The following is a 26,371-nucleotide window of genomic DNA, read 5'->3' as shown; positions in this document are numbered from 1 at the left end:
AGGGTGCAGTGTGCTTCTTTTGGATGTGGTTTCCCTTTTTGTTTTTGCTTCTGTGTCCCTCAGTCAGACTTTTGGGAGGTCATAATTTCTGTAGAAACTTTCAGTGTTGGTTATGTAACAATCAGTCATTTTCTAAGCCTTATAACTTTAGCATTTCAAGGTTTAGTAATTATTGTGTGGTGTATGTTTATTGCTTCTCAGAAGGAACTTGAACTGTAATATCTCCTTAAAGATGGTGCAACTGGGAGCCTGTAATGCATGATGTATTTTCTTGGTACAGTTGCTCTGGCCACAGAACAAAGTGTTGCTGAAAGTAGCTTGGCCATTCTCCTTTCCTTGTACTGCGTCCCTCCACTTATTTTACCCTACTGCTAGTCTGACCCTATCATAACTAGTCAATATATAGAGCTGAACCAGAAGAAAATGAATTGTCTTTTTCTTTTTAGGATTAGCTTTTTGATGATCATCTTCCCCAGTGCCAACATGTTCAGGAAGATACAAGTTGCACAAATCAGAATTACATGGCAGGGCATGGAACCATGAGTGTCTTTTTGTGGTGGTATCTCTTAGTTTGATGTGGTTAAGCTGATATTGTCCTTGCTTGACCTGAAGGATTAGGGAGAGCTGTAACAATGAGAAATTTATCATAAGAAATACTGTTGTTGTTGTGTCTTAATTAATTAATACCATCTGTTTATTTTCGAGGAGATGGAAACAATGGACAATGACTTTATGGCTTCCTTCACACCCCCGCTTCTCACTGAAAGCTTGGAGATGGCAATGGAGGTGGAGAATGAGAACTCAAAGCCTTCTTGTTTTTCCTGTGCTTTCGACAACCAAAGTGGAGGTAGAATCTTCTCTGCAGAATCTTACTTAGCAAGTGGGTCTCTTAAGAGGTATGTTGGTTTGTTTTTTTTGAGTTACAGCATATTAAAACGATATTAAATTTATTTCCACTGTTGTTTGGTACCTCTGAAATGCTGACAGGGTTTCCAAATGAGTTTATTCTTCAGCTTTTATGATCCTGAGATCAGCTTTGTGGTGTACGAAGCATGGAGAGCAATTCTTTGATACTCTGCTTTGATCAGCGTTCATTGTCCAGTTCCCTAGTTTTGTGAGTGTATTTTTAGATATTGTTGCAGACTTGATAGAGCTTTTCTAGACAGATGCTTCAAAATCGGCTTTGGCAACAGTATCCAAGAACCTTTAAATTTCTGTGGAGGCTGCAGCACTGCTTTTTCCAGTTGTATGCTTCTGGATACTGGCCCTTTCTCTGTTATCCATGTAATAGAAACAAACTGCTTTGTCCAGCTTTCTGAGGCTTCTGGGAGTACACTTTGGAGCTTTAATACCATCTTTTTCAAAGCTTTAGCTTTGCATGCATTCTGGATTTAAGGTTCAGAAGTCATGTGTGTAACAAGTAAGTATTTTCTGTGAAGTTGTAAAATTTTGCTTTAGTTAATGCCTTCTTTCTGTCTGTGATCCAGCTTAGCTATCTGTGTAATTTGCTGATCCTGCAGGGGTTGTCTTGTTTTTCCAGAAAAAGCATAATTTTTCTTTCCCACTTTCTTTGTACTGTTGAACCTACTTACTGTGGCTTTTTCCTGCCAAGTGTTATGTTTTGTGTTATTATTATTATTTTTTTTTACTTCCACAGGCTTTTCTGTAAAGCCTTCAAAGAGGTTTAAAAACCCTGCCTCCCCCAATCCCTACCTTATTTATCATATCTTTATTGGATCAGAGCACATTCATTCACATTAATGTCAAGTACAAGAGTGAGAGAGTCTATGTTCTTGTGGATGTATCAGTAGTGGATTCCACACTGACAACAAATGCATTCCATGACAGAAACAATTTCATATGAAAACTCACTCAGGGGCTTCTATGTAGACAGGTTTACCAAGTCGCTGCCGTCATGATAATTCTGTTGTGTCCTTTATTCACCTTATCTAATTGGATTATAAACTGTTGGAAAAGCCTGCATGTGAGGGACTCCTCTGTCTTCATTACCCAGAACAGGAGTAACTGGATTTAATTGCTAAAGGCTTCAGAACCCAGCAATGTTTAGGCAGTTACCAAGTGAGCTACAGATGTTGTGGGAGACTGAGCTGATTGTTCAGCAGATGCTCTTTTTGCCTCTGATTGAGGACTGAATTGGTAATAGTGCATAGTTCAGGGAGAATATGAATTTAGTGCATATATAATGAAAACCAAGTGCTTGCCCACAACATTTTCTTTGGTTTTGAAATAGACACATTTCTTGCACCTTGATGAATTCGTCTGAAGTATTTTATGAAAGTCAGTGGGAAAATTCTGAAATAGATTTTGAAATCTTGTTTTTTTATACACCTAGCTGTGAATCTTTTATTTAAATCTTTTTTTAAGTGCATTAGGGAAATACTTTTATGTTTATGAAATTGGTATATTAAGAAAATACTTCAGGTAAAACTTGTTTTTACACTTTATACAGATGCATGATTTTCTTCAGTTTGAGTAAAATAGTAGCTCTGACTTCTAGTATTTTTTACTTAAGCCAGAGCAAAGGGTAGTCATGGCCTAGTGTTAGGTTAAGTTATAATAATGAAGTTGTATTCTGTGACCCTTATCAATTCAGATACCTAAAAGTGTGCTTTTTTTTTTGGTATGCTTTTATCAGTGTGTTCTCTATTTAAAAAAAAAAAATAACTGAAATGGTATACTGTAAACTGGTAAATGTATGAAATGTATGTTCTATAATTGGTCATTAGGCCTGTAGTATACATTAACAAATTCCAAGCATAAACTCTCAGTGGACTGTTACCTGATGTAGTGAGTGGCCTCTTCTGTTAAGGCCAGTCTGTATGTTATGCCTCAGATAGGCCCCTCTCTAAGGTGGTATCTTGTTGATTTTCCTCTATTTCTAAAATTTATTGTGCCCTGTGACTAGACCATGTTTTTATACTGTTGAAGCTAAAGCTTGTCATATTTTATAAGCTATGTTGTTTAAAAAAAAAAAGGGCATAACAGCCTCTCTTCTGAGAGCACTCTACACCTTCCTGTATGTAGTTATAATTGCTGGTATATTTAAAATATAAGTAATACACAAGCTAGCAGTAGGTATTGTATTCTTTCAGTTTATTACTGAGGCATGTTGGATCTGTTTTACAGGGTTTTGCTGAGACTAGATCCTGCTCCAAATGACTACGAAGAAGATGTAGTGGACATGTTTGGTTTTCAGTGGGTTACTGAAATGGCACTAGTTGAATCCTGTGGATTTCTCTTTGGATTACTCAGGTATGATGATGATAGTGTATTTAGTGATTAATCCTCTCTGTAATCATACCAGTTTACTTTAAGGATGGAACAAACTTTTCAAGTTTTTGATAGTAATATCCTAATAGACTGTGGGTCATGCAATGTGTGTGAAAAGAGTTTAACATCTATGTAACTCTACAGTAAGTGATGAATAAGACAGAGGTGGGATTAAGGAAAGAAGTAAATCTTGCATCAGATTTGTAATACTGTGTAACTTATTAATAAGTTTCTAAGCAGCGTGGAGCAAATCTTAGCCATCACCAGTTAAAACTGATAAATATAGTTATCACAACAGTGTTGTGATCAATTTAGAAGGTGCTAGCTTTAGCAGTAGATGAATAAATTGTGTAAGTTTCCCATGAATAAGATTCTGATATGCATATAATTTAAAATTGTCTTTTGAAGATCTTAAGTCCTTTTTTTTGTGCAAAAGGAAGAGTGGAGGTTACAAATTAAATATTTTAAATGCTTGATGCAGCACGTTCTTCAGTTGTTTGGATTAGGATAGCTTCAGCAATCTCTTCAGATACAGTTACTCAGTGTGATTAATTCAATGCAGATGTTTAATCTGGTCAATGCAAATACACAGATCACTGATAATCTTCTTTGCTACTGATAATCCTCAGAATGTACAGCACACAGAGAGAGTGGATGGAAAAGGAGCTCTTGTATGATTCTACAAATATGTGTGATATTTTACCATTCCTTTGATTGTAGTAGATTCTTCCATCCTTTTAGAGTATGACCAAGAGTGTGATGTGAAACATTATTAGCGGGGTCTGGTTGTTGAAACATGAAGGCATAGATGATAGGTGTATTAAAAACAGTATTATTTAACTCTACTCATTTGACACAAGGTTGTACTTCACTGTGGTTAAAAAAAAAAAGATAAAGCAGATAGAATAACTTAATGAAAAGCTGTATCCCTTTTAGCATCCAGTTTGACCTGTTAATTAACATAAAATCACTTCATGGTGAGACAGTGATGGAGTTGATTTCTTGAATGAAATCAAATCTTCTTTGTAATATAAACCTCTCTATAATTATCGTTTAACTGTAATAGAGATCAACATAAGGCATGATATGTTGATATTTCTTAAACTGTACATGTTTTCAGAGGTACTGAACTGGTAGCAGTGATGATTTCTCTTTGCTGTGAGAATTTGGTTGCTAAGCTGTCTTTTAGTGTGACAAGTCCCTTTGCAAAGATCTTCTATCTTTCAGTTCATTTGTCCAGTCATAAAATGGAACGCTTTCATTTATAGACCAGTTGACAACTGAAGGCAGGAATGTTCCCTTTTCCAGTGTGGAAATCTTATGTGGAAAATACAAGTTATACTGATTCTTGAGAACAAGGTAGCTGGGAACAGTTCAACTTACCAAGTACAGATAATATCTATGTTCAAATCCATGCTAATGGCAACTCAGTAATTTTTTCACTTGTGTCCACAATATTGAAGATTATTTAACATTTTAATAAATAACTATATAATACAGCACACTTACAAATTAAAAACAGTAATTGCATAGTAAAAAGAATTCTTACCTGTAATTTTTGTGACTGAGGATGTGAGTCAAAGTAAGAGCTATTTAACTGTTTACATGTGTATTGTAAGACAACGTATCTTTGATTAGTAAACAGAAGTACCAGTTTAGCTGCAAATATTTATCTGCAAATCAAATGATTTAATGAGTAACAACTAATGAGCATCAGTCGTTGAGGTGCAAATGCAAAATGAAATTAAAATGGCTTATTAAACTGATGACATCTTTGTTATGCTTGTCATGCCCCATTTGTGGGTTTACTTTATGAGCCCACTGTATTACATCTTCTGTCAATTTAGTGGAGAGCCTTTTTTTGTGCATCTTCTTTCTGTCTTTTTTAACCTTTGGCCACCACACCCCTCTTAAAGTCTTACAGTTTTAGACTTCTTTTCTTTCTGTGTGGTTGAAATAACTGAAAAATTCACACAAATTGAGTTTTGATTACTTTCATTTGAGGTTTTTTCAATCTTAGGTAGCTGACATGGTTTTATGCAAGCAAGGAAGGGCTAAGGGAGGTAACTTTAATGTGTGGTAGCCCTTTAGTGTGCAGGTTGGAACCTAATTCTTTGGATCCTTGTGAGCTCTTAATAGTTTCCGAAGTGTTTTTTTTTTTTACTAAGAACATTTGATCTGAGTTGGATCCAAGTATCCTGCTTTTGAATCTTTCAGTAGTTGCTGCTTTAACACTATAAGGGATAGGGCAGAGAGCTCCTTCCTCAATTTAAGCAACGTTTTTTTTCAGTCTGTTTTATGCAGTTGTGCTTTTCATGTATTCAGTTTATTACCATGTTGTCTCTCTGGAGACTATGCTTGAAGACCACTTGAAAATAACAGTTGCTGCAGAATATGGCCGAGTACTTACTGATGTTACAGCTATTCTTTTTTCATTTCCAGTGGCGGTTAGCAGCCTTAAAAACGCTCTTCCTCCTCCTCTGCCCCAAAACTGAATTAAGTTTTAACTCTTTTAGAGACACTTCTTTTACTCTGTTATAATTGTTGCCTTTAACCCTTTGTGCTCAAATTAAGCAACAGACCAATCTGCGGAGGAAGAAGGAAGAACTGGTGGCAGAATTTCCTAGTGCTCATTCAGAGATGAATTTAGTGTATGCCATGAAGGATAACTTTCAGGTTTATTTTGCGATGAAATATGAAGTTGTTACATTTATGGAAAGATCATTTACAGGGAGTGGCTTTTGGGTTTGTGTTTGTTTTTCCCTGCTATTTAGCTAATTTTATATTGTTGTTACTTTTTCGTGTCTCACAACCAAGAAAACTCTATTGTCATTCCTACATATTTAGATGTGCTTGTAGTCTTCCACTAATACTATCTCCCAGGTTATGTTTGTGTAAGCTTTTTTCAGAAATACAAAGTAAAAATAATTCTTACCTCTCTCTGTTATGCTTAAAACTTTACTAAAATGTATGTAAATAACTTCTACCTATAACAAGTACTGTAAACCTTTGTATCCTTTTAATTAGGCAGCAAATATACAGACTGGAAAACCTAGTAGAAATGAATTCGTCTGACTTCGGTAAGTTGAACACATTTCATTTGCTGGGGTAGATATCTGACTACCTTTTCACTACAGAACTATTATCACATTTATGTTTGAGTTCTTGATTGAGGGCTCATAGAGGGTGCCACAGAACAACATATAACCAGCATAAATTGCAGTAAGTGTGTAAGTGTAAGCAACCAGGTGATGTAAGGTGGTGTGAAAATAGATACCTGATGTGGCAAAGCAGAAATGTTGTAAGTCAGTTTGGAAACAGACCTGCCTGTAGGTAGGTGCACAGGACGATCCTGACCTTGCTCACCTTAGTGGGGAATCTTGTATTTATTTGACTTGAGCTAAGATTATCACCCCTAAGTTATGATTTCATAAAACTATTAACTTGTTTAATTAAAAATGGAAACTTGCATCGAAAACACCCATAACTATTGTAGTTATAGAGGTAGTGGGCTGGGATTTTTTTCAGTTTTATTTGGGTTTACATTTAAAGAAAAATAGTTAGTTATGTTTGCATAGTTTAGATTTATTTACAAACTTCATTTAACTTGTCAGCAGGATTGATGAAATGGGATCCCTGCAAAACACTTTGTTTGAATTACATACTAGGGCATGAGGATTGGTATATTTCCCAAGGATTATTACAGCCTTGGGCATATTGTAACTTTGAAGGCTGAATTACTTAGCAAGTTGAGAATTTCAGTAATTACTCAGAAATACATTTGTAGTATCTTGGTACAAATAGATTGTTAGTGTTCTAAGTGTACAAGTGAATATTTTTACACAATATTTTTTGGCTTGATATTGTCATGCTGTGCCATTTAAATAATTGGAATGAATTCATTATCAAGCTGTTTTTCAAATAAAGTGGTGGAATAAAATATTTGTGGTACTGTTAAAGTGTTTTTTAAAAGTATGGGAATATGGACACTGTTCCATATCCATCTCTGTAGATAATATGTGACCTTAGCTTTGGGGGGGAGGGGAACAAAACCAAACTTACGTGACATTAACTTTCATAGAATCATAGAATATTCTGAGTTGGAAGGGACCCATAAGGATCATCAAGTCTAACTCCTGGCACCACACAGGTCTACCCAAAATTTTAGACCATGTGACTAAGTGCACAGTCCAATCGCTTCTTAAATTCAGACAGGCTTGGTGCGGTGACTACTTCACTGGGGAGCCTGTTCCAGTGTGCGACCACCCTCTTGGTGAAGAACCTGTTCCTGATGTCCAGCCTAAACCTTACCTGAGTTTTAGTAACTTCAGTGAACTACAAAAATAATTATTTTAAAATATGCTTCTATCTAAAATGCTTCTAATAATGTAATAAAGGGAATGCAGTGATTTTCTGGTGAATCATTGCTATAACTCTTTCAATAGCCTCAAGCAGGGATTAATTCTTGAAGGCATGTAAAACAGGCATGGAGCTGATATAAATGCTTGGGAGGAGGCTCTGAGGTAATCCAAGGGAAATGTGTAAGAGCTGTGTTTGTATTCCTGGACTAAATCTTAGGAGGTTAAGACTGAATAAAAACAAAAGTATCCTGTTGAAGCAGTTCTATGGACCTGATTAGGGAACTCCTTTGGAAATGCTTCTGTGTTCTGAGGCCACATGGTGTAGAACTTGCAAACATGGTCTGAATTTTACTCTTTGCACCACGATTTGTTTGTGACTTAGATTAAGTCACTGATGCATCTCTGATTCAGTTCCTCCTTTGTATAAGCAGGTTAATAATAGAGAGGTATTGTGAGGATAAAATATTTAAAATGATCAGACTGTGGTGATGGGTATTGTTGGTATCTTAGAGTACTGTCATAGTTTAAAACCAAATTTAATTTTAGCTCAGTAAAACTTTGTGCATATATATTACAAAGATACCAATATCACGCATTTCAGTGAGTGCACACTAAGTGCTAGTGTGGACATTACGAAATTTGAAGAAGCTATTGATTCCCTCGAAGGCAGAGAGGTCTTAAAGAGAGATCCTGTTAGGTTAGAGAATTGTACAGCCGTATAAAATTTAACAAGAGCAAATGCTGGATTCTGCACCTGGGATGGTGCAAACCTGGCTCCACACATAAATTGGGGAACAAGTGGCTGGAGTGCAGCCCTGGGGGGGCTTATTAATGGAAAGCTCAATACAAGTAACCAATGTGCCTTGATACCACAGATACCAATATATCATGGGGTACATTAAGCACAGTGTAGTTACTTCTTCAAAAGAAGTAATTATCCTGCTATACTTGGTGTGGCCTCAGTTCAAGTACTGTGTGTGGTTTAGGGCTCCACAAAATAAGATGTACCAAAAAACCTGAGAATGTATTCAAAGGAGGGCAGCAAAGGTGGTGAAAAGTCTATAAGACATGACTTGTGGGGGCAGCTGAAGATACTTGGCTCATTCAGCTTAGAAAATAGAGAACTGAGGGGGTAACCAAATAGCTTCCTCTCATGAAAAAGGTGGACAGCAGAGAGGGAGGAGCTGATCTCCTCTCTGGTGATAGGATGTGAGAGAAAGGCTTCAAGCTGTATCAGTGGATGTTCTGACTGACATAAGGAAAAAATCTTCACTGAGAAGGTGGTCGGGCACTGGCGCAGGCTCCACCTGGAAGTGGTCAGAGCCTTAAGCCTGCTGGTGTTTGAAGAGCATTTGTACAATGTTTGGAGATTGATTTAACTCTTGGGTTTCCCTACGTCAGGAGTTGAACTGTAGTCTTCATGGGTCCCTTCCACCTCAAAATCATAAAATCATTAAGGTTGGAAAAGACCTCCAAGATCATCTGATCCAACCATCACCCTACCACCAATATCATGCACTAAACCATGTCCCTAAGCATCGTGTCCAACCTTTCTTTAAACAATCCTAGGGATGGTGACTCCATCCTCTCTGGGCAGCCCATTCCAATGCCTGACTACTCTTTCTGAGAAGAAATGTCTCCTAACTTCCAACCTACACCTCCTCTGGTGCAACTTGAGGCCATTTCCTCTAGGTTATCTGTGAGAAGAGTCCAACCCCCAGCTTCCCACAACTTCCTTTCAGGTAGCTGGAGAGAGCAATAAGGTCTCCCCTGAACCTCCTCTTCTCCAGACTAAACAACCCCAGTTCCCTCAGCTGCTCCCCATAGGACTTGTGTTCCAGGCTATTCACCAGCTTTGTAGCCCTTCTCTGGAGAGGTTCCAGGGCCTCAATGTCCTTCTTGTAGTGAGGGGCCCAAAGCTGAACACAGTACTTGAGATGCGGCCTCACCAGAGCTGAGTACAGGGAGACGATCACCTCCCTGGTCCTGCTGGCTACACTATTCCTGATACAAGCCAGGATGCTGTTGGCCTTCTTGGCTGCCTGGGCACGCTGGCTCACGTTCAGGTGAGCATTGACCAGTGCCCTCAGATCCTTTTCCTCTGCACAGCTTTTGAGCCACTCTGCCCCAAGTCTGTAGCGTTGCATGGGGTTGTTGTGACCAAAGTGCAGGACGCAGCACTTAGCCATGTTGAACCTCATCCCATTGGCCTCTGCCCATCAACCCATCCTGTCCAGGTCCCTCTACAGGGCCTTCCTACCCTCTGGCAGATCAACACTTCCCATCAACTTGGTGTCATCTGCAGACTTACTGAGGGTGCACTCAATTCCCTCATCCAAATAATCAAGGAAGATATTAAAGAGGATGGACCTCAACACCAACCCCTGGGGAACACCACTGGTGGCCGGTCACCAGCTGGATTTCACTCCATTCACCACCACTCTCTGGGCCTGGCCTTCCAGCCAGTTTTTAACCCAGCAAAGAGTGTACCTGTCCAAGCCATGGGCTACCAGCTTCTCCAGGAGAATAGTGTGGGAGACTGTGTCAAAGGCCTTGCTGAAGTCTAGGTAGACTACGTCAACGGGCTTTCCCTCATCCACCAGGCGGGTCACCCTGTCATAGAAGGAGACGAGGGTGTTCAGGCAGGACTTGCCTTTCATGAACCAATGCTGACTGGACCTGATCCCCTGGTTGTCTTGCGCATGTTGTGTGATTGCCTTCACGATGACCTGTTCCATCCCCTTACCTGGCACCAAGGTCAGGCTGACAGGCCTGTAGTTCCTCAGGTCCTCCATACAACACTTCTTATAGATGGGCTTCACATTAGCTAGTCTCCAGTCATCCAGGACCTCTCCAGATGGCCAAGACCGCTGATAGATGATGGAAAGCGGCCCAGCAATCACATCCGCCAACTCCCTCAGCACCCTTGGATGAATCCCATTGGGGCCCATAGATTTGTGGGTGTCTAGCGTGCCTAAATAAGCTCTAACCCAGTCCTCTTTTCAACTAGTGGAAAGTCTTCCTCTCTCCAGGTTTTCTCTCTTGTTTCTAGGCTCAGTAGTGCGTGGGGGCTAGCCTTAGCAGTGAAGACTGAAGCAAAAAAGGCATTCAGTAACTGCCTTCTCTGTATCTGCCGTCACGAAGGCACCCACTCATTTAGCAGCGCACCCACATTTTCCTTAGTCTTCCTTTTGCTGCTGATGTATTTGAAGAAGCCCTTCTTGTTATCCTTGATGTGTTTTGCTAAATTTAATTCTAAACGGGCCTTGGCCTTCCTCATTGCATCCCTGCATTCCCTTACAATGTTCCTATATTTCACGCAAGTGGTCTGTTCCTTCTTCTACATCACGTATGCTTTCTTCTTCTGTTTAAGCTTTCCCAAGAGCTCCTTGCCCATCCACATAGGTCTCCTGCCCCCCTTGCTCAACTTCTTTCTCGCAGGGATGCATCGATCCTGAGCTTGGAGGAAGCGGTGCTTGAGTATTAACCAACTCTCTTGGGTCCCCTTTCCTTCTAGGGCCCTGGCCCAGGGGATTCCTCCAATTAGGTCCCTGAAGAGGTCAAAGTTAGCTCTCTTGAAATCCAGGGTTGTAGTCCTACTTTTTGCCCTGCTTCCTGCTCGCAGGATCTTGAACTCCAACAATTCATGATCACTGCAGCTGAGACTGCCCTCAACCTTATATTTTCAACTAGACCATCTCTGTTTGTTAGTACCAGGTCCATCAGCTCCCCTCCTTGTTGGTCATCTACCACCTGCATCAAGAAGTTATCCTCAGTGTTCTGCAGTAACCTCCTGGACCTTTTCTTTTGAACTGTGTTGTCTTCCCGGCACATACTGTGGTGGTGAAAGTCTCCCATAAGAACTAGGGCCTGTGAAAGTGAGGCCATTTGCAGCTGCCTGTAGCTGCCTCATCCACTTCCTCTTCCTGATTTGGTGGCTTTCTCTCTTGCATTTAATTTCCTATCCACCTTAATGAGCTTTGGAGACGTGTTATGGACAACTGTGTAATGTGGAGATGATATGAAATCTTTTCTTATGCTCTATTTTTTTTGCCTTTCTTTGAAAATGCCTGATCTGATCTTAACACTCTGTACTGTTTCTGTTCTGTTCCACTTATTTTATTGATCAGTGATCTATGACAATGTAGGCAAAAGATTTTGTAGTGAATTAACGTAATATAAAATTTAGCTTAAACAGAACTTCAAAGAACTTAGGATAAAATAATTGTAATTGCTACATAGCAGCAGTAGTATCTATAAATATTTCCTTTGGAACATAGTGATTTGGTCCTCTAAAACTGTGGTTCATTACCAGAGTAGATGCTTCTGTCAGAGGTAGTGGTGAGCTGTACAGTGGAATATTACGGTACTTGTGCCAGTTAATTTGCTGTACTTGCTTAGTGAGTGCTGATGCACAAAAGATGTTGAGATGGACATATACGCAGAAAGCTTTGTTTGTGGGGTCCATAACAAGTGGCATATCTGAATTGCAAAGTCACCTTGGAAGGGATGGAAAAACAAGGGAGAGAGTGAGCAAGAAAAGAAAAGGGAAAATTCCCCAGTGGTCATCTGGCTAGAGGAGCAAATTGGATTGCCTTCCGCTGGATATGCAATCCAGTGAAGAAGGTAGCAAAGAAGTTTTGCCCTGTTTCTTCTCTAGTGCTATACACTTTTCATTGGGGTCTGCTCAAACTCCTTGTTTACCGTTCCCATTTGTGGTGCTCTTAACAACGATTGCCTCGTGCTTAATCAGGTAAAGTGTTGCAGACTGACTGGTTACTAGACATTTATGTATATACATTATTGGGCAGTAGTTATTGGGTATTTAAATGACTATAACTATATTTACCTTGTTATGCACTCAGTTTTATTTTTCTGTAATAAATGCTGAAAGCTAGAAAACAGGGTGTGAGGAAAGAAGTGGAGAAGCAAGGGTAAGTGCGAGGCAGCCACAATAACTAAATAATGGTGTACAGAGTCACAAATGAAAGGCAGGATACAGGATTGTGAATGAAAGAATCTTAGCTTCACGCATGTTAAGGCACTGTGCAACATGTGATGCTTCTTAGGAAGAGAAGTTACAAAGCATGTTTCCAAATAATGTTATGTTTGTGTTACCCTAGGAGAAAAGGATGTTGAGAAATCGCTTCATACTTAATTTTTTTAAAGGTCTCTTGGAAGCAGACACGGAGCTGGGCAGTAGGGCTCAATGATTTGTTCTAGCACTGATTGCTTGTCTCTGTCACATTTCGTGAGGGATTGGATGTTTTCTTTTGCCTTTATGTGGAGATATGTGCCGAGATAGTAAGATAAGGAATGGCTCACTCTGGCAAGATAGCATTTGGAATTGGGTGTTTGCTACCAGGCACCTCCCAAGTTGGTTTCAGAAGAGCATGGCTTTTTACTGGTCTGTTTTAATTACTGTGGGGAATGCATGATACATGGGTCAAGGTGTGGGCATATCTGATTTAAGCTATTGATCTCTTTTACTTCAGGTCAAGCCGCGAACTTGCACTCTGAAGCAGAGGGCATCAGGCGTCAGTGTATTGAGTTTTTGCATTATGTGAAAGTTTTCATCTTCAGGTGAGACTTGTGCACAATTTACTAATTTATGTTCTAAGCTTTTTATAGCTGCATCTTACCTATTTTCTGATTACGTGTGTGTGTGTTCAGGTATCTGGAACCCCCTAAAGTGGATAATGATGGAGTACTCCACCCATATGAAGAACTAGAAGCCCAGTTACCATCACTATTGGTGGAAGAGCTTCATGCTTTGACCCTGCATATTGGTCACCTTTGTGAACTCCCTAGTAGTGTCCTGGCAGCATTCACTATTCAACACCAGGCAAAGGTTGATAGCTTTTATAATTTTAAATTTGTTTTGTGAGAGTATGTATTGTTTGATTAATTTTGTCTGAATAGAAATTAGTCTTTCTTCAAATTGGAATTATGATTTTTGTTTTCTTCCTTTGTCACTTTATAAACTAAATGTCATCCCATACTTGGCTAGCACACCTAATGAGCTCTGGATTTTATGTTGTTTTTTAAAAGTTATTTTTATATTTCAATAGCTTTTACAGTTATTCCTGCCTTATAAATAATAATACAGGTAAATATGTAGGCTTGAGTTAGCATAGCATGGTTAAAAAATTCCTCGCTGTATGTCCTTGATAATGGCTAGAATTTCTGAACTTCCTGGTAGGAGGGGCACTTTTAAAGAATACATTCTGAAATGTGATTTAAAATAGGAAGAGTGTGCATATAAAGAAGAAAAGTACAGAAATGGAAGTTAAGCAACTGCAGTATTGAATGCAAGTAAAGTATTACCCCACTAAGATTTGTGCATATATAATTAATGCTTTCAAAAAGAAAAAAGGAATTTCAATCTTAGGGTGCATAAGCTTATATCAGGAGAGGAACGATCCACTGACCAGCAGCATTGTGAATCTTTCTGTTCATTTAGTTTGTCAATAGGGCCACTGTTGAGCTAATGAAAGAAACAGTAATTTCAATCAATCTTTAAGGAAGAGAGTAGTGAAATTTTGGGATTACTTTAAGAGCATACTTTACTTTAGTAGTGTGTGTGCTACCTGATAGCACACACTGCTAAAGTAAAGCATTTTTTTCCTGGAAAGGAAAGGATAACTAGTTTTAATCTGTCAAGTCTGAATCAACACTGTTTAAGTTGTAGTTTAGATCATATCAAAGGCTTCACAGGCATCCTCTACAGAGAGGATTGTCTTGAAGATTTCTTTTTTTATTCTTTTAACTGAATGATGTGTTTATATGTTATAGTCTATTTGTTCATAGATATCCATAATGTTTACTGCAGGCAAAATATATGCCCATTTTTTGTCTGTCTTAGTACAGTGTCCAGAATTCGCTAAAGAAAAGTTACAAATAAATGTGTTTATTTTTAATCACAGATCTTTCCACCATCATGGCATTTATTACACCTCCACTTGGATATCCATTGGCTAGTGCTGGAAATTCTTCATGTACTAGGTGAAAAAATGATGAGTAAGTATACAACGTTTTTCTTTAACTTATTCTTGTATGTATGATTACTCATCTTAGTTTGTCCAGAATAATTTCCTACTTGTAGTAGTTCTTAAGCATAGCTTTATTTAATTGGCTAAATTCAAGTTTGGTGAAGGTAGGTTTGATTTTGTGAATATTATGAAATGTTTTGGCCTGTGTAACTTCGTTTCATTAAACTTCCTTACATGTAGCTCAAATTAAATGGAATAATATTAGGGATTTCTTCTATCAAAATTTGACCAAGATTACAAAGCTTGTTCTCAACTAATGTTTGCAATGTACTAAATATTTAATAGCAAGACACCTTCTGAAATTGCAAATATACTGCAAAGAGCATTTTTAACAGTGAACAGCAATTTGCTGCAAACAATGTAGGAAGAGTTTCAAAGGATGGACCAGAACAGAGAATCAACATTGCTAACCATATACTACACTAAAAAAATACTAGACAAAGGAAGAAGCCTTAGTCAGAGGACTTTGTTTAAAAACAACCAACCAACACAAAAAAAAAAAACTTATTGGGCTTTAAAAGGGGAAAAGGTAGTTGTTTATAGAAACCATATAAAAACTCATAGAAAGCAATTGCAGTAGTTAGGTGGCTGAAGAAAAATTCTTAAAATACAGAAGAGAATATTATTTTCTTTGTGATAATTATGTATATTGTTCATCTCCATGCTAACAAAATCACAAAAATCACGTTTTCTCCTATAATCAGTACCACTGCAACAAACCCCCTCATTATTATAAATTATCTATATAATTTCTATAAAGGAATTGCAGCAGTTGAAGTGACCTTGAGGTTTGGAAAGAATGCACTGTGTTTAGCCAAACTAATGGTATAGAAACTCAGATTAGCTTTCACGGGCTTTCAGTACAGTCAGAACACAGCCTTCCTTAGCTTAATGCATTTTCACTGGTTTTGCATGCCTTTTTCTGGAGAATGCATGGATTGGCTGTTCTATAAAACTTCCAGGTTTCTGTTTATGATGGATTGGGATTGTTACCCTTTTGGGGAAGGGATAGGCAGCCTGTTGGATGTAATTTGTCCTCCAGAATTCTGTATTTATTTCTAGGTAAAGTTCTGAGCAGTAATATAGTAATCAATTTCTGTAACAGAAAGATCGTGCTTTTTAACAACAAAATTCACTAGTCAAGACATGTCTGTGTGCATTATTTTGTCTTGTATTCTGTGTACCTTGTAGAATTCCATGTGTTCTCATCTCATTCTGTAAAGCATGCTGAATGGGAACTTCATGCTGCTGAGACCAGTGGCAATGTTGTGGATTTGGGGCTTCACCCTGCATTTCCAAAAATAAGCTACAGTCTTGTTCTACATATCTTCTGTTCCAGTGATGTCAAGGGAGTAGTACCATTGGAAAGCTTGGGAGATAAGATCTTATAGCCTCTTAACTTTACCTTTTTATCTGTGTTAATGTCTACAAATGCTCAAGTTGGAATATGATCATGCCAGCTTTTTACATCAACACATCCTAAGGAAAGTGTTAGACCTCTCTAGAATTGTTTGTCATCAACTTGCAAATCTGCAAAACATGTTGTGATTTCAGAACATGCGCACTGGCATGTGACAAGGAGGAACCTGCAGAAAAATAAATCTTAATTTCCCTGCAAAACTGTGCCAATTAAAGGCTGTAAAATGCCAAACTATTCAACTGTCAACCAGAATAATATCAGACTTCTGTGTAGTAATGAAGGGACTAGCTTGAATTTACAGTGGATGAGCATTTCCAAATGAGTTTGTAAATTAAAATTACATACAGCTCAGCAAACCAATCCTAAGATATATAGGATAGGAAACAAATCATGTCTTTCTGAACTAAGTAAATGTAATTTTCTTTTGTTATTTTTTTAGGACAAGTTGTGTATGCTAACCATTTCATAAATCTAACTGGAGAGAATTTAACCAGTAGCAGTTTATTTGAAACACACTGTGGAAATCTTGTATCTGATTTAATAAGCTTGTCCATCAACAAGTATATAAAGGTAACTTTTTTCCTTTATATAGGACATGGGCAGTTAGATACTTCTTTCAGGATACATGTGAATCAGATATTGTACCAATGCATAGATGACTTCTTACTGCTAAGTTTTAAATGTTATGTATGGCTTAATATGTCCATGTTTTAAAGAGTGTTATTTGTTAGGAGCTCAAATTGTGTTATATTTATTCATGACCATCTGGCAGTTGAATGAGGGAGTACTATTGAAATGCACTGTATACAGAGCAGAAGTGAGTGCCACATTTCATAAGTTCAGTGTTCCAGGTTTAATGCCAAACATGGCACAGTCTAAAAGGTTTAGAGCTATAGATGAAAAAAAAAAAACTTTTCAAACTCTCAACAGGAACAAAAAGAATAACTGTAATCCTGGCAGTAAGCTAACTGGACATTTACAGAATGTCATATTACAATTTATTGTTACACTTCTCCCGTTTCTACAACCTCATCTTTCTCTGACAGCTCTTTTACGTTTGTCAAGGGAAAACTTTTTTTTTTTTCTTTCCTTCTTTAGCTGCAGTGTTTTTCTTGCTTGTTTTGAGCACTCCAAAGCTAGAAACTCATAATAGCTCCATATATCAGCTAGTAAAAGAGCTGTGCAATCTTCTCTGACTATGTTGAAACCTTCTTTAGATAGGCATGTGTGATCTGTGAATACAGGACTGAACTGAGACCTCCAAGTAGCAGTGACCACTGTATAATATATAATTTTCCTGGTACACAGACATGAAAAATGGACTCCCCCTTCTTTCATATTGCCGTTTATGGAGTCAGTGGGAAAATAGCTGTAGCAGCATTTGATAACTGTTCTTTAAACTATCTCTGGAGAGAGTTGTCTTATGTTTTAAAATCCGTTTTAATCTATTAAATTATCAGATAATACTGCAACCTCCTCCCCCTCTCAAAAGGCAAACAGATGAGAGTAAATTTTTGAAGGAAGATTCAAGTAGTATCTGTTGACCGTTGTGCTTGTGCTTGATGTTGAAATGCCAGACGTTTAAAATGACGGATTCGTCCTACTTCCACAGAGCCACATTACAAAGAGAGAAGATTGTTTTGCCACTACTGTTTCTTCAGCTCTCCCTAGGATTGGGCTGCATATCTTAAACTAGTTACATTTGAGATTGATTTCTGAAGTGGAGCTTGGACTTGTGCTGGATAAACCTCTCTTCAGCTGGTGCCTTCTCTAGTAGCCTTTGGTTCCTCCTCTAGTATGCAGTTGTTGCTATAATCCAGCGATGGATGTAATGTTCCTCAAAACTGTTGAAAATGCAGCTGAGACCCATAATGGATGACGATGTCAGCTCATCACAAAAACATGTCTTAAGCTTTGGGCTGAAAATATTCAGAAGCACAGCTTGTAGCATTTGTGAGTGTTCTTGGAAGGTGGGACATAAGCACCAATCCTTTATACTCATGTTTTCAAATCTGTGTTTAGGGAGTTGTAGTGTCAAGACACTTGACAAGGAGCTCATTGTGCCCTGAGATACATTTGGCAGAGACATATATCCCTTCTTTCTATTCTCAGCAGCACATCCCTGGCACCAGAGCTGTATTACCCCAAGTTTACCACAATTTGCCATTCTTACCAAGATACTGAACTCCTGATGTTGCAAGAGGAGATCCAGACTATCTCTGAACAAAGCAATATGGGTTAAACAAAGGATAACTGAGATTTCTATATAATGCCTTGCTTTGATACTACTAGCCATACTCTATCCTGGTCATATACTGCATATCTTGCAGAAGAGATCCTGCTGTCCTGTAGAAAAGCACAGTAGTAGGTACAAATTGCTGCAACAACTCAAGGTAAAAGGCATGAAACTCTTAACTGGTAAGACAGGTTGTGTACCTAATACTTCCATAAAATCCCCTGGTGTTAGAGTGCATCTGCAATACGCAGGCTGTTCCCTTCTGAGGGATCTCATTGCTGATGAGTCATAACCAGAGTATGTTTGAGGCTGCTTCAGTTTTGGGAAGTTAGCAGTTAAATAATGAATTTTGATAGACTTTACTGGTCTCGCTGATGATTGTTCTCAAGATAATATGTACATAAGATTAATTCAGGTTATTGAGGGATTCCCATAATAGATCTTTAGCTAGAAACATGTGGAGGCATAGGCATATGAAAAACTCTAAGTAGCAAATGTGGAATGTGAATAATAGAATTATTTAAAATATTCTAGTCTTGGTCTCATGAGATTCTTAAATTGACCCTGGGTCCACCCTGACAATTTCATGGGGTAAGCAGGATTTGTTATCGAAAGAGAAAAACAAATTGTTACATTTATTTAATGCATATGAAATGTAATTTATATGTTAAATGCATATAAAATCATATTTATAATTAAGTGTTACAGTATTTAAATCTAATTTGGAACTGTATGAAAACAGTCATTGCAAATATATTACTCTAAAGGTGGATGATGAATAAAAAGTCTGTATACTTATAGAATATTATGCAGATTTGAAACAGAAGTTGAGACTGGTGATATACTTGTTCTTCTAATTGTGAATGCGGTTTTTATTCATTCACTCCCACTTCTGTAATGTCTCTTTCACACAGCTTCTACTGTTATTGGCATTGCGTATTTTGATTTAATTTTTAATTTACACTGTTAGGTTGCCAAACCCAGAAATGATTTTAAATCCCAGTGTGATACGAGAACAGTTGTGCATGAATGGAGCAGGGAGAGCAAGAAGATATAAAAATCCAGGATTCAACTCATCAAATTTAGGTGTCTAGGAATTAGTTGGCTAGTCCTCGTAGGCTCCCTTTATTTGTCAGGGAAGTATAGCAACAGTTTTTCCTCCTGCAATGTGTTAGATGAATAGGTCTCTCTAGGTGCCCATTCCCCTCTATTGGCTTAAAAGGGGTGTAGGTTTACTATTCAAACTTGGAGTACTGATTGTTTTGGGATAAAATGAGTTTAAGCTGATTTGTCTTACTTTTTTCTTACTACATTTCTGGCATTTTGTCCCTGCTGAAGGTAAAATGTCCTGAATTACACTCCTTAAGCAAAGTTTTTTGCACCTTTTTTACTCTCTCTGAATACAGCACAGTAGATTCATAAGTCCTAAGACAGAGTAAGTAAAAGTTTTGTCTATACTATGATTATTTTAAGTACAGTGCTGGTAGATCTTAAAAACATTGAAGCGTAGAGAGAATTTTCATGTATTTAGCACTTCCTTTATCTGTTTTGCTTATTTTGTTTCACAATTCAGGGAATGTAAAACTGAAGGATGAATCACAAGAAGACTGCTTTGCATTTGAAATGCATCAGTCTGAGTGAATTTTGAAATATGGAATAGTAATCAAATAACGTACATGACTTGAAATATGCTGTTTTCTGCATATTAAAAGAATGCCTTGCAGTAAATTTACCGAAAAGCAGATTTTGTGAAATGTTGTGGGAACATTAACATCCTCATGCCAACAAAAACATATTCTAGGAGCATTATGCCTAGTCATTAAGGATTTTTCAGTTAAAAATAACAACAATAATAGCTATTAAATCATTGAAATTTCTCTTATCTTCCCGAAAACATCAAGAAAATCTAATCAATCATTTTTTCTTTTCCCTACTGTCAGAGAACAAAACAGTATTTATTGCAATTCCTTTTCATTTAGGCCTCAGAAACCCATTTTCATTGCATTAAATAATGTTTGAAAGTGGCTTAGAAGAAACTAAGAAATAGTACAACCTATAATGTATGTAAAATCAGGAAACAGTCTTTGTTGTATGAGAGATGTATTTGGACTGTTAATGGATAATGCACTTTCCAATCTGTAATTGTATCCATATTATTTAACTGGGGGGGAAAATGGTGGTGGTGGGGGGGGGGCAGGGGGAACAGGAAATACTGGTACATATAATGCAACTTCAAAAATAATATTTCTCTGAATAATTGTATTGCATACTGTCTTTTAGGTGAGACCTTCTGAGGCTCTTACTAGTCACCATTATCCCTGTATCTGCATTAAAGAATTGTGGATTCTACTTATTCAGCTGCTGGACTTCAGAAATAAAGGGTCTCACACAGAGGTAATCGAAGAATACTGTTACATATGCATTCATGTTACATATGCAGTGCAGTTGCCAAATATTCCCAGGCTGCCCTGAATGCACTAGTTCACATATCTGACGATGGAACTGAACTTCATTTTTGCTTTAGGAGGACTGTGTGCTCACAGTGATGCTTTAGGCCACGTTCTTTAATGTGCATCAAGTCCTGACTCAAGGTTTGCAGTATACTGTTTGGTTATGGCCTAAGGTACTGTTAAACTCAGTATCTACTTGTGCTAAGGAAAGTGAAGGAGCAGACTGAAAGCTGTATGGTAGGACGTGTCGGAAAAGAAACCATCTTTACACATTTTTAATAATCGTTTGCAATTTATGTATTATATCACACAATGATTTATCTCCAGGTATTAGAAAGAACAGACAGACTAATGATCAATCTAGCCCATGTTTCTGTCTTTGATACCTGTACGTAAACTACCTAAAAGAACAACTTGGATTTTGATGCGTCAATTGTAGTGTCACCCAGCTGAGGTGGTTGAAATGGAAGTGCAAAGAAGTTCCCGAGAGGTTCTGTATAATTAGGGAAGATGGGTACAGTCTGTAGGAAGACATAATATGCTATAAATAGGGGTCTGAGCCAAAGAGATTAATCAGTTTATCAGTATTGTAACAGACTGACTTTGAACAAAACAGGGAATTTGAATCTCAGTTTGCTATCTTCCAGATGGATTCTCTGCTATTTACTACTCCCTCTTTCTTTGCTAGGTTAGTCTGGGACTAAGAGTTTTTCAAAAATCCGTTATATCAAGTATTCATTAATGAACTTTAATATGAACTCTCATATGAGTACAAACCTGGTGATCATCTCTTCATTGTCATTCCATAAGCTCTTAATTTTGCCTGTGAAGTGTCATATTATAGTCTTCCTTGTGACCAAAGGTTTTACTTTCACATTGCTCTCTACTGGTATTTGAGGGAAAGCATACTAAAATAGCTCCAGGTTTTCTCTCATAATGCTGACCGCTAGTCTCTGTTATTTTCTTTAAATGACTGTCGTGTTGCTTGTTTTCTGTAAATAAATAAATAAATAATAAAAATAAAAATGACAGTGTTGTGGAGAACATTGTTAAGGTAGACTTTAGCATTCAACACAGTTCCATTTTTATAGAACAGTTTATTTTTGGATTTTCTACAGTGTTTCTGGAGCCTGGTGAACAAAAATCTAAAGAATATATTTGAAAGACGAAGTAGCCCTGAAAGGACATCTGTTTTTGAGACAGTTCAGTGTAAAGACCCATTGAGCTTTAGCTGGTGGATTATTACTCATCTGGCATCACTCTACCAGTTTGACCGTAATGGAGATCTAGATGAAAAGGTGAGTATGCTTTTTTCTAAATAACTAAAAGTTATAATATAATTTAAGTCTCAATCTTTGTTTGGTTTTTTTGTTGGCAGAAAACAGTTGATGTTGTTTAAAGGATTTTTCATGTTTGTTTAAATGAAATCCTTCAATGTTGGTAGTATTAAAAAGCACTTTGTACAAATCACTAAGCATTCCAGCATCCCTTGACATATTCATATCATACACCAGATATTCAGTAGGTTACTGTATTAAGGAAACTTGAAAAATCTGTGCTAGTTGCTAGCACATATATTTAATGATGTAGTGTGTTTTAAGACTGTCTGCCTGTAAATGCTTCACTGAGTTTGCTGTTCTAGGAACTGAGCACATTAGATTGTACTCTGTGAAGTATAAACCTCAAACATTAACTGCGTAGTTGGTAATGCCACTTGGGGGGGGGGAGTGGTAGCTCTGTTCTGGATAAATTCTAGTCTGGCTAATTGTATTCTCTTTACATCACAACATTGGCATGTTGACATGCATATATATATGCATATAGCTTAATTTTCTGTGATGTCTGATACTGGCAGACACTGTTTAAAAACTTAAATTCAAGCTCCTGGCAGTAAGTGGCAAGACGTTTACTTTAGGGCATGGTCTTAGCTTTTCCTTCCAGCTAAAGTAGGCTAGACCAGGATTACTGACTTCTTTTCTGAGAATTTTGTTGTGAGGGACTTGACATTACCATGTAGAAGGGCCTAGGTAAGACCTGCACATGCCATTCTTGCACATCTGTAAGTTGTATGTGGGGTTACACTTTGGTACTGGTGCATCAAATTCTTGCATGGACCTCACTAGTTTTCTGCAGTTTTGGAGCATGTAAACCTCGACTCTTTTTCAGTCTCTTAGTCTGAGATTCATCCTGTCTAGTTTTAACTTTGTAATCATTAATTTAGAAGGAAAAGGGCACTTACTGAGGCAATTCATCCATTTTGAGTGGTATGAAAGCTGCCAATTTTCCTTAATTGACTATAGAGGGAGATGACTAGAAGCTAGAGATAGCTGAAGACCCAGAAATGTAGCTGGTTTGTTGTTTGTGTGTTTGTTTTACATTTCAGCTGGATTTCCCCAGTTTCCTAAGCATCAGATCTAAGTTTCTTGTGGAGTGTGTTTTATTATTTCTAATTTAATTATGTCTATTAAAAATATATGTCGTACCCTTTTTTACTAGATATATACCAAGATTTCAAAAATGTTTCCTGTTTTGATGTAGGATGAAAGATTAAAACCTTGAAACATGTTTATGAACTGTAGACCTATGAACAGGGAAAAAAGATCACATTGGCTGATCAATTTATTTTGATAAATTATCTTTTCTTCCCCTCTTCAATCTTTAGATTTTTAAAAGCATTAGTATATAAACAGTGAAGGAATGTTTACATGTTGTACTTCTGTGAATGCTTTCAATCCTAGGTCAAATTAAACTTTCTAATTAAAAATTACTTTAATTGATTTTTATCTTGCAAACTTCCTGAAAAAAAAAAAAATGTAGGGAAGTTAGGGTAACTCAGTGGTTGAATGCTTGGTTAGAAAACTCATAGCCATTTCTGTTGGCGAGAAGTTCTGGTGAACATACAAATGCTCATATGTTTCTGCCGCTTGTGGGTTGACAGATCCTTTAGGATCCCAAGGTACTGGAGCAGGTGGAACCACAGTCCATAGTATATTTCAGAGGGACATTGGAAAGATAGAATTACTACACTCCCTGCTTGTTAGAGGAACTTAGATGGAGAGAAAAGGTTATTCCCAGGTTGAATACAGAAACTAGTGTGGAGGAGACATTTATCTTGGGTTTCTTATATTTTATGCCCTAATCAAAATGCGGTGATACTGTTTACTTTGATCATTGTTTTTTTCCCCCGTCTCTCATAGTGATACTACTAGTGTTTAGCCTCATGAGAGATTATTTTTGCCCGAGGCACTATATTATTTAAATAAGCCAAACAGTCATTGAATGGGAAAAAAAGATTCCTGTTGTTCTTATTTTAAAGTAAGAATCTGAGATGCAGTGACAGGAAGTGATTTGCCCAAGATTAAACAATATTTTTTCCTTAGAGCCCATCTGGGAGAAGAGAATTTCCAAGTCCCAATTTGTAAATCACGAGACCATCCTGTGCACACTTCTTTTGATGTTTCCCATACTCTTTATGTTCAAACTGTTAGCAGTGCCTCACATTATTTTGAATCTTGTTATTTGTCCAGGGTTCCCTGTTCTGCTGCTACTGGGGCTTATTAAAAAAAAAAAAAAAAAAACCTGTCAGCAACAAGAATGTAATCTGTCGTAAATAGTTGATGGTAATAATTTCTTTTTCTTCCCATGAAATACATCCTCAAACATTCTTTGAAGATAGTAGGATAAAATCTGATATAAATTTGTTGAAGTCAGTGGAATTACATCAGGACTCAGTGTAGTCCTGTTTTGTTGGTTAAACATCTGACGTGATAGCTTCATGACACATGCTTTCTTTTAATTAACTGTGATCAGAGGTGGGAGGGTGATGTGTCATAATGATAGTTATTCATGTGCTCCCTAGCAAAAACTGCCTCTAAGCCTATGTCATCTGTGGAAGATTTTCAATTTTTTAATGTGGTCTGCACGGCCTTGAGGATGTTATGAAAGCTTTTAAAATTCTAAATAGGTTTCAGACTTTATTTTTCCCCTTTAGCTCATATAATGTAATTTCAAATATGCAATGATTCATGTATATTGAATATATATTCATACACATGAAACCACTTTAAAACTAGAAAATTTTTGGCACAGGCTTTTCCCTCTGTGTTCTGAGGGATGCACGGTGTCTCTTTCCCTAACCCCACATTCAGGTTCCACTTCACTATTCTGAGAAGCAGGATTTAAAAAGCAGATGGGACCCAATGAGAAAAATTGCCACTTCTGAACATTGCAGGGGTCAATTTCAATATACTGTGGGCTAGGGAAATATAGGCAGAATTACTCGAGGCTAAGAATTCTTGCCTTTGAATAATTTGAAATGACTGCATAGCAAGATATGCAAACATGGACTTCCAGCTGAGAAGCCTAGGATGGATCTTACAGGTAGTCAGGTGTTAGTTTCTTCTGCAGAAGTTTCTCCCCGAGAACCCAGAGGGTCTCAGCTTAAGTTTTTTGTTTCAGGAGTACTTTTACTTACTGTGAGGTCTCCAGGTTCTGTTGAGTTTAGGATTCTTTCAGGGTGGAGGGGGGATATGGTAAGCCAAGGTTTGGAGTAAGAGATGCAGATTCTAGGCATCTCTGACAAGAACGGCTTTGAAACAGTTGCTATGCCATATTGCCAGTGTAGCAGGGAATACTGTTAGGATGTAAATGCAGTGAGATTTGAATGAAACGTCTGTTAAAAGGCAGAGACAATTGAGGCTGCAAGAAGGGTGCAGCAGGTTGTTGGTGCTGTTCTCCGTCTGGGTTGAACCCGGGTGCGTGCTTGTAATCGGTTTCAGCCGGTGTCAGGATTTTGCCCTAGATTACTCCAGGATCCTGTAAGGTGATCTGCATACTGTAAGGTGATCTGCTGGGCTGGAACTGTGGCTATAAACACCTTTCATATAACTCGTGTGGCCTTGGGCTATGGGAGTGCTAAAAACATGTTCTGAGCAGGCTGCTCCACACATCCAGAGGTCTCGTAGCCATTTAGTGTGACTCTTTAATATCTGTTTATCTCTGATAAATCTGGCCTTTGAGCAGTCAATTAACTTTACTTGGAGTTTGCAGTAGGACCGTGTAAGTAACCACATATCAGTCTCGAAATTATAGCAGTCAAAACACAAAGCAGTGATGCAGTGGTTTTTCCTTCTGACAGGATTTCAGCTGTGGTTTCATGAAACAAAGGCTGTGGCATCAATAACAGCTTAAGAAGTTCTGTTTACACCACCCTAGGCAGGATATACCCTCTGCTGTTCTGGCATAATTATTTGTGGCCCTGTTCTAGGGGCCTCCTAGGCCAGATCCTCCTCCCATTTCCATCTGTATTTTATTCTTAAAGCTCTGGGTTGGTTCACTGATCTGGTTCTCACTGGGTCCCACAAACAGAAGTACCAGAACAGCTGAGCAGTGGCATGTTAAAACCGTGAGGGCAGGATGAAGAGAAAGCAGTAGGAACTCCTTAATTGATATTGTTGAAGTTTCTGAATTCTGAAATCACAGCTTTACTTTAACTTTCTGCAGATCTGTTCTTTGATTCACATTTGTCCCATAAACAGTATATAGACTGTGACTTGTTAACA

General features: G+C 37.9%; 1 protein-coding gene across 1 annotated transcript in view; it reads left to right on the top strand.

The window, feature by feature from the left end:
* The window catches only part of MMS22L (MMS22 like, DNA repair protein), a 96,571-nt gene that overhangs the window by 695 nt on the left and 69,505 nt on the right, over positions 1–26,371 (top strand). The window contains 9 exon segments of the mRNA XM_040552794.1: positions 705–896; positions 3,148–3,273; positions 6,319–6,371; positions 13,148–13,235; positions 13,326–13,503; positions 14,579–14,672; positions 16,564–16,694; positions 20,641–20,754; positions 21,929–22,108. Of these exon segments, the coding sequence (XP_040408728.1) occupies positions 709–896; positions 3,148–3,273; positions 6,319–6,371; positions 13,148–13,235; positions 13,326–13,503; positions 14,579–14,672; positions 16,564–16,694; positions 20,641–20,754; positions 21,929–22,108 (1,152 nt within the window). The 5' untranslated portion in view covers positions 705–708.

Source organism: Cygnus olor, chromosome 3 (genome assembly GCF_009769625.2).
Source record: "Cygnus olor isolate bCygOlo1 chromosome 3, bCygOlo1.pri.v2, whole genome shotgun sequence".
Taxonomy (NCBI): Eukaryota; Metazoa; Chordata; class Aves; order Anseriformes; family Anatidae; genus Cygnus; species Cygnus olor.
This window is presented reverse-complemented; position numbering and strand designations above follow the sequence as displayed.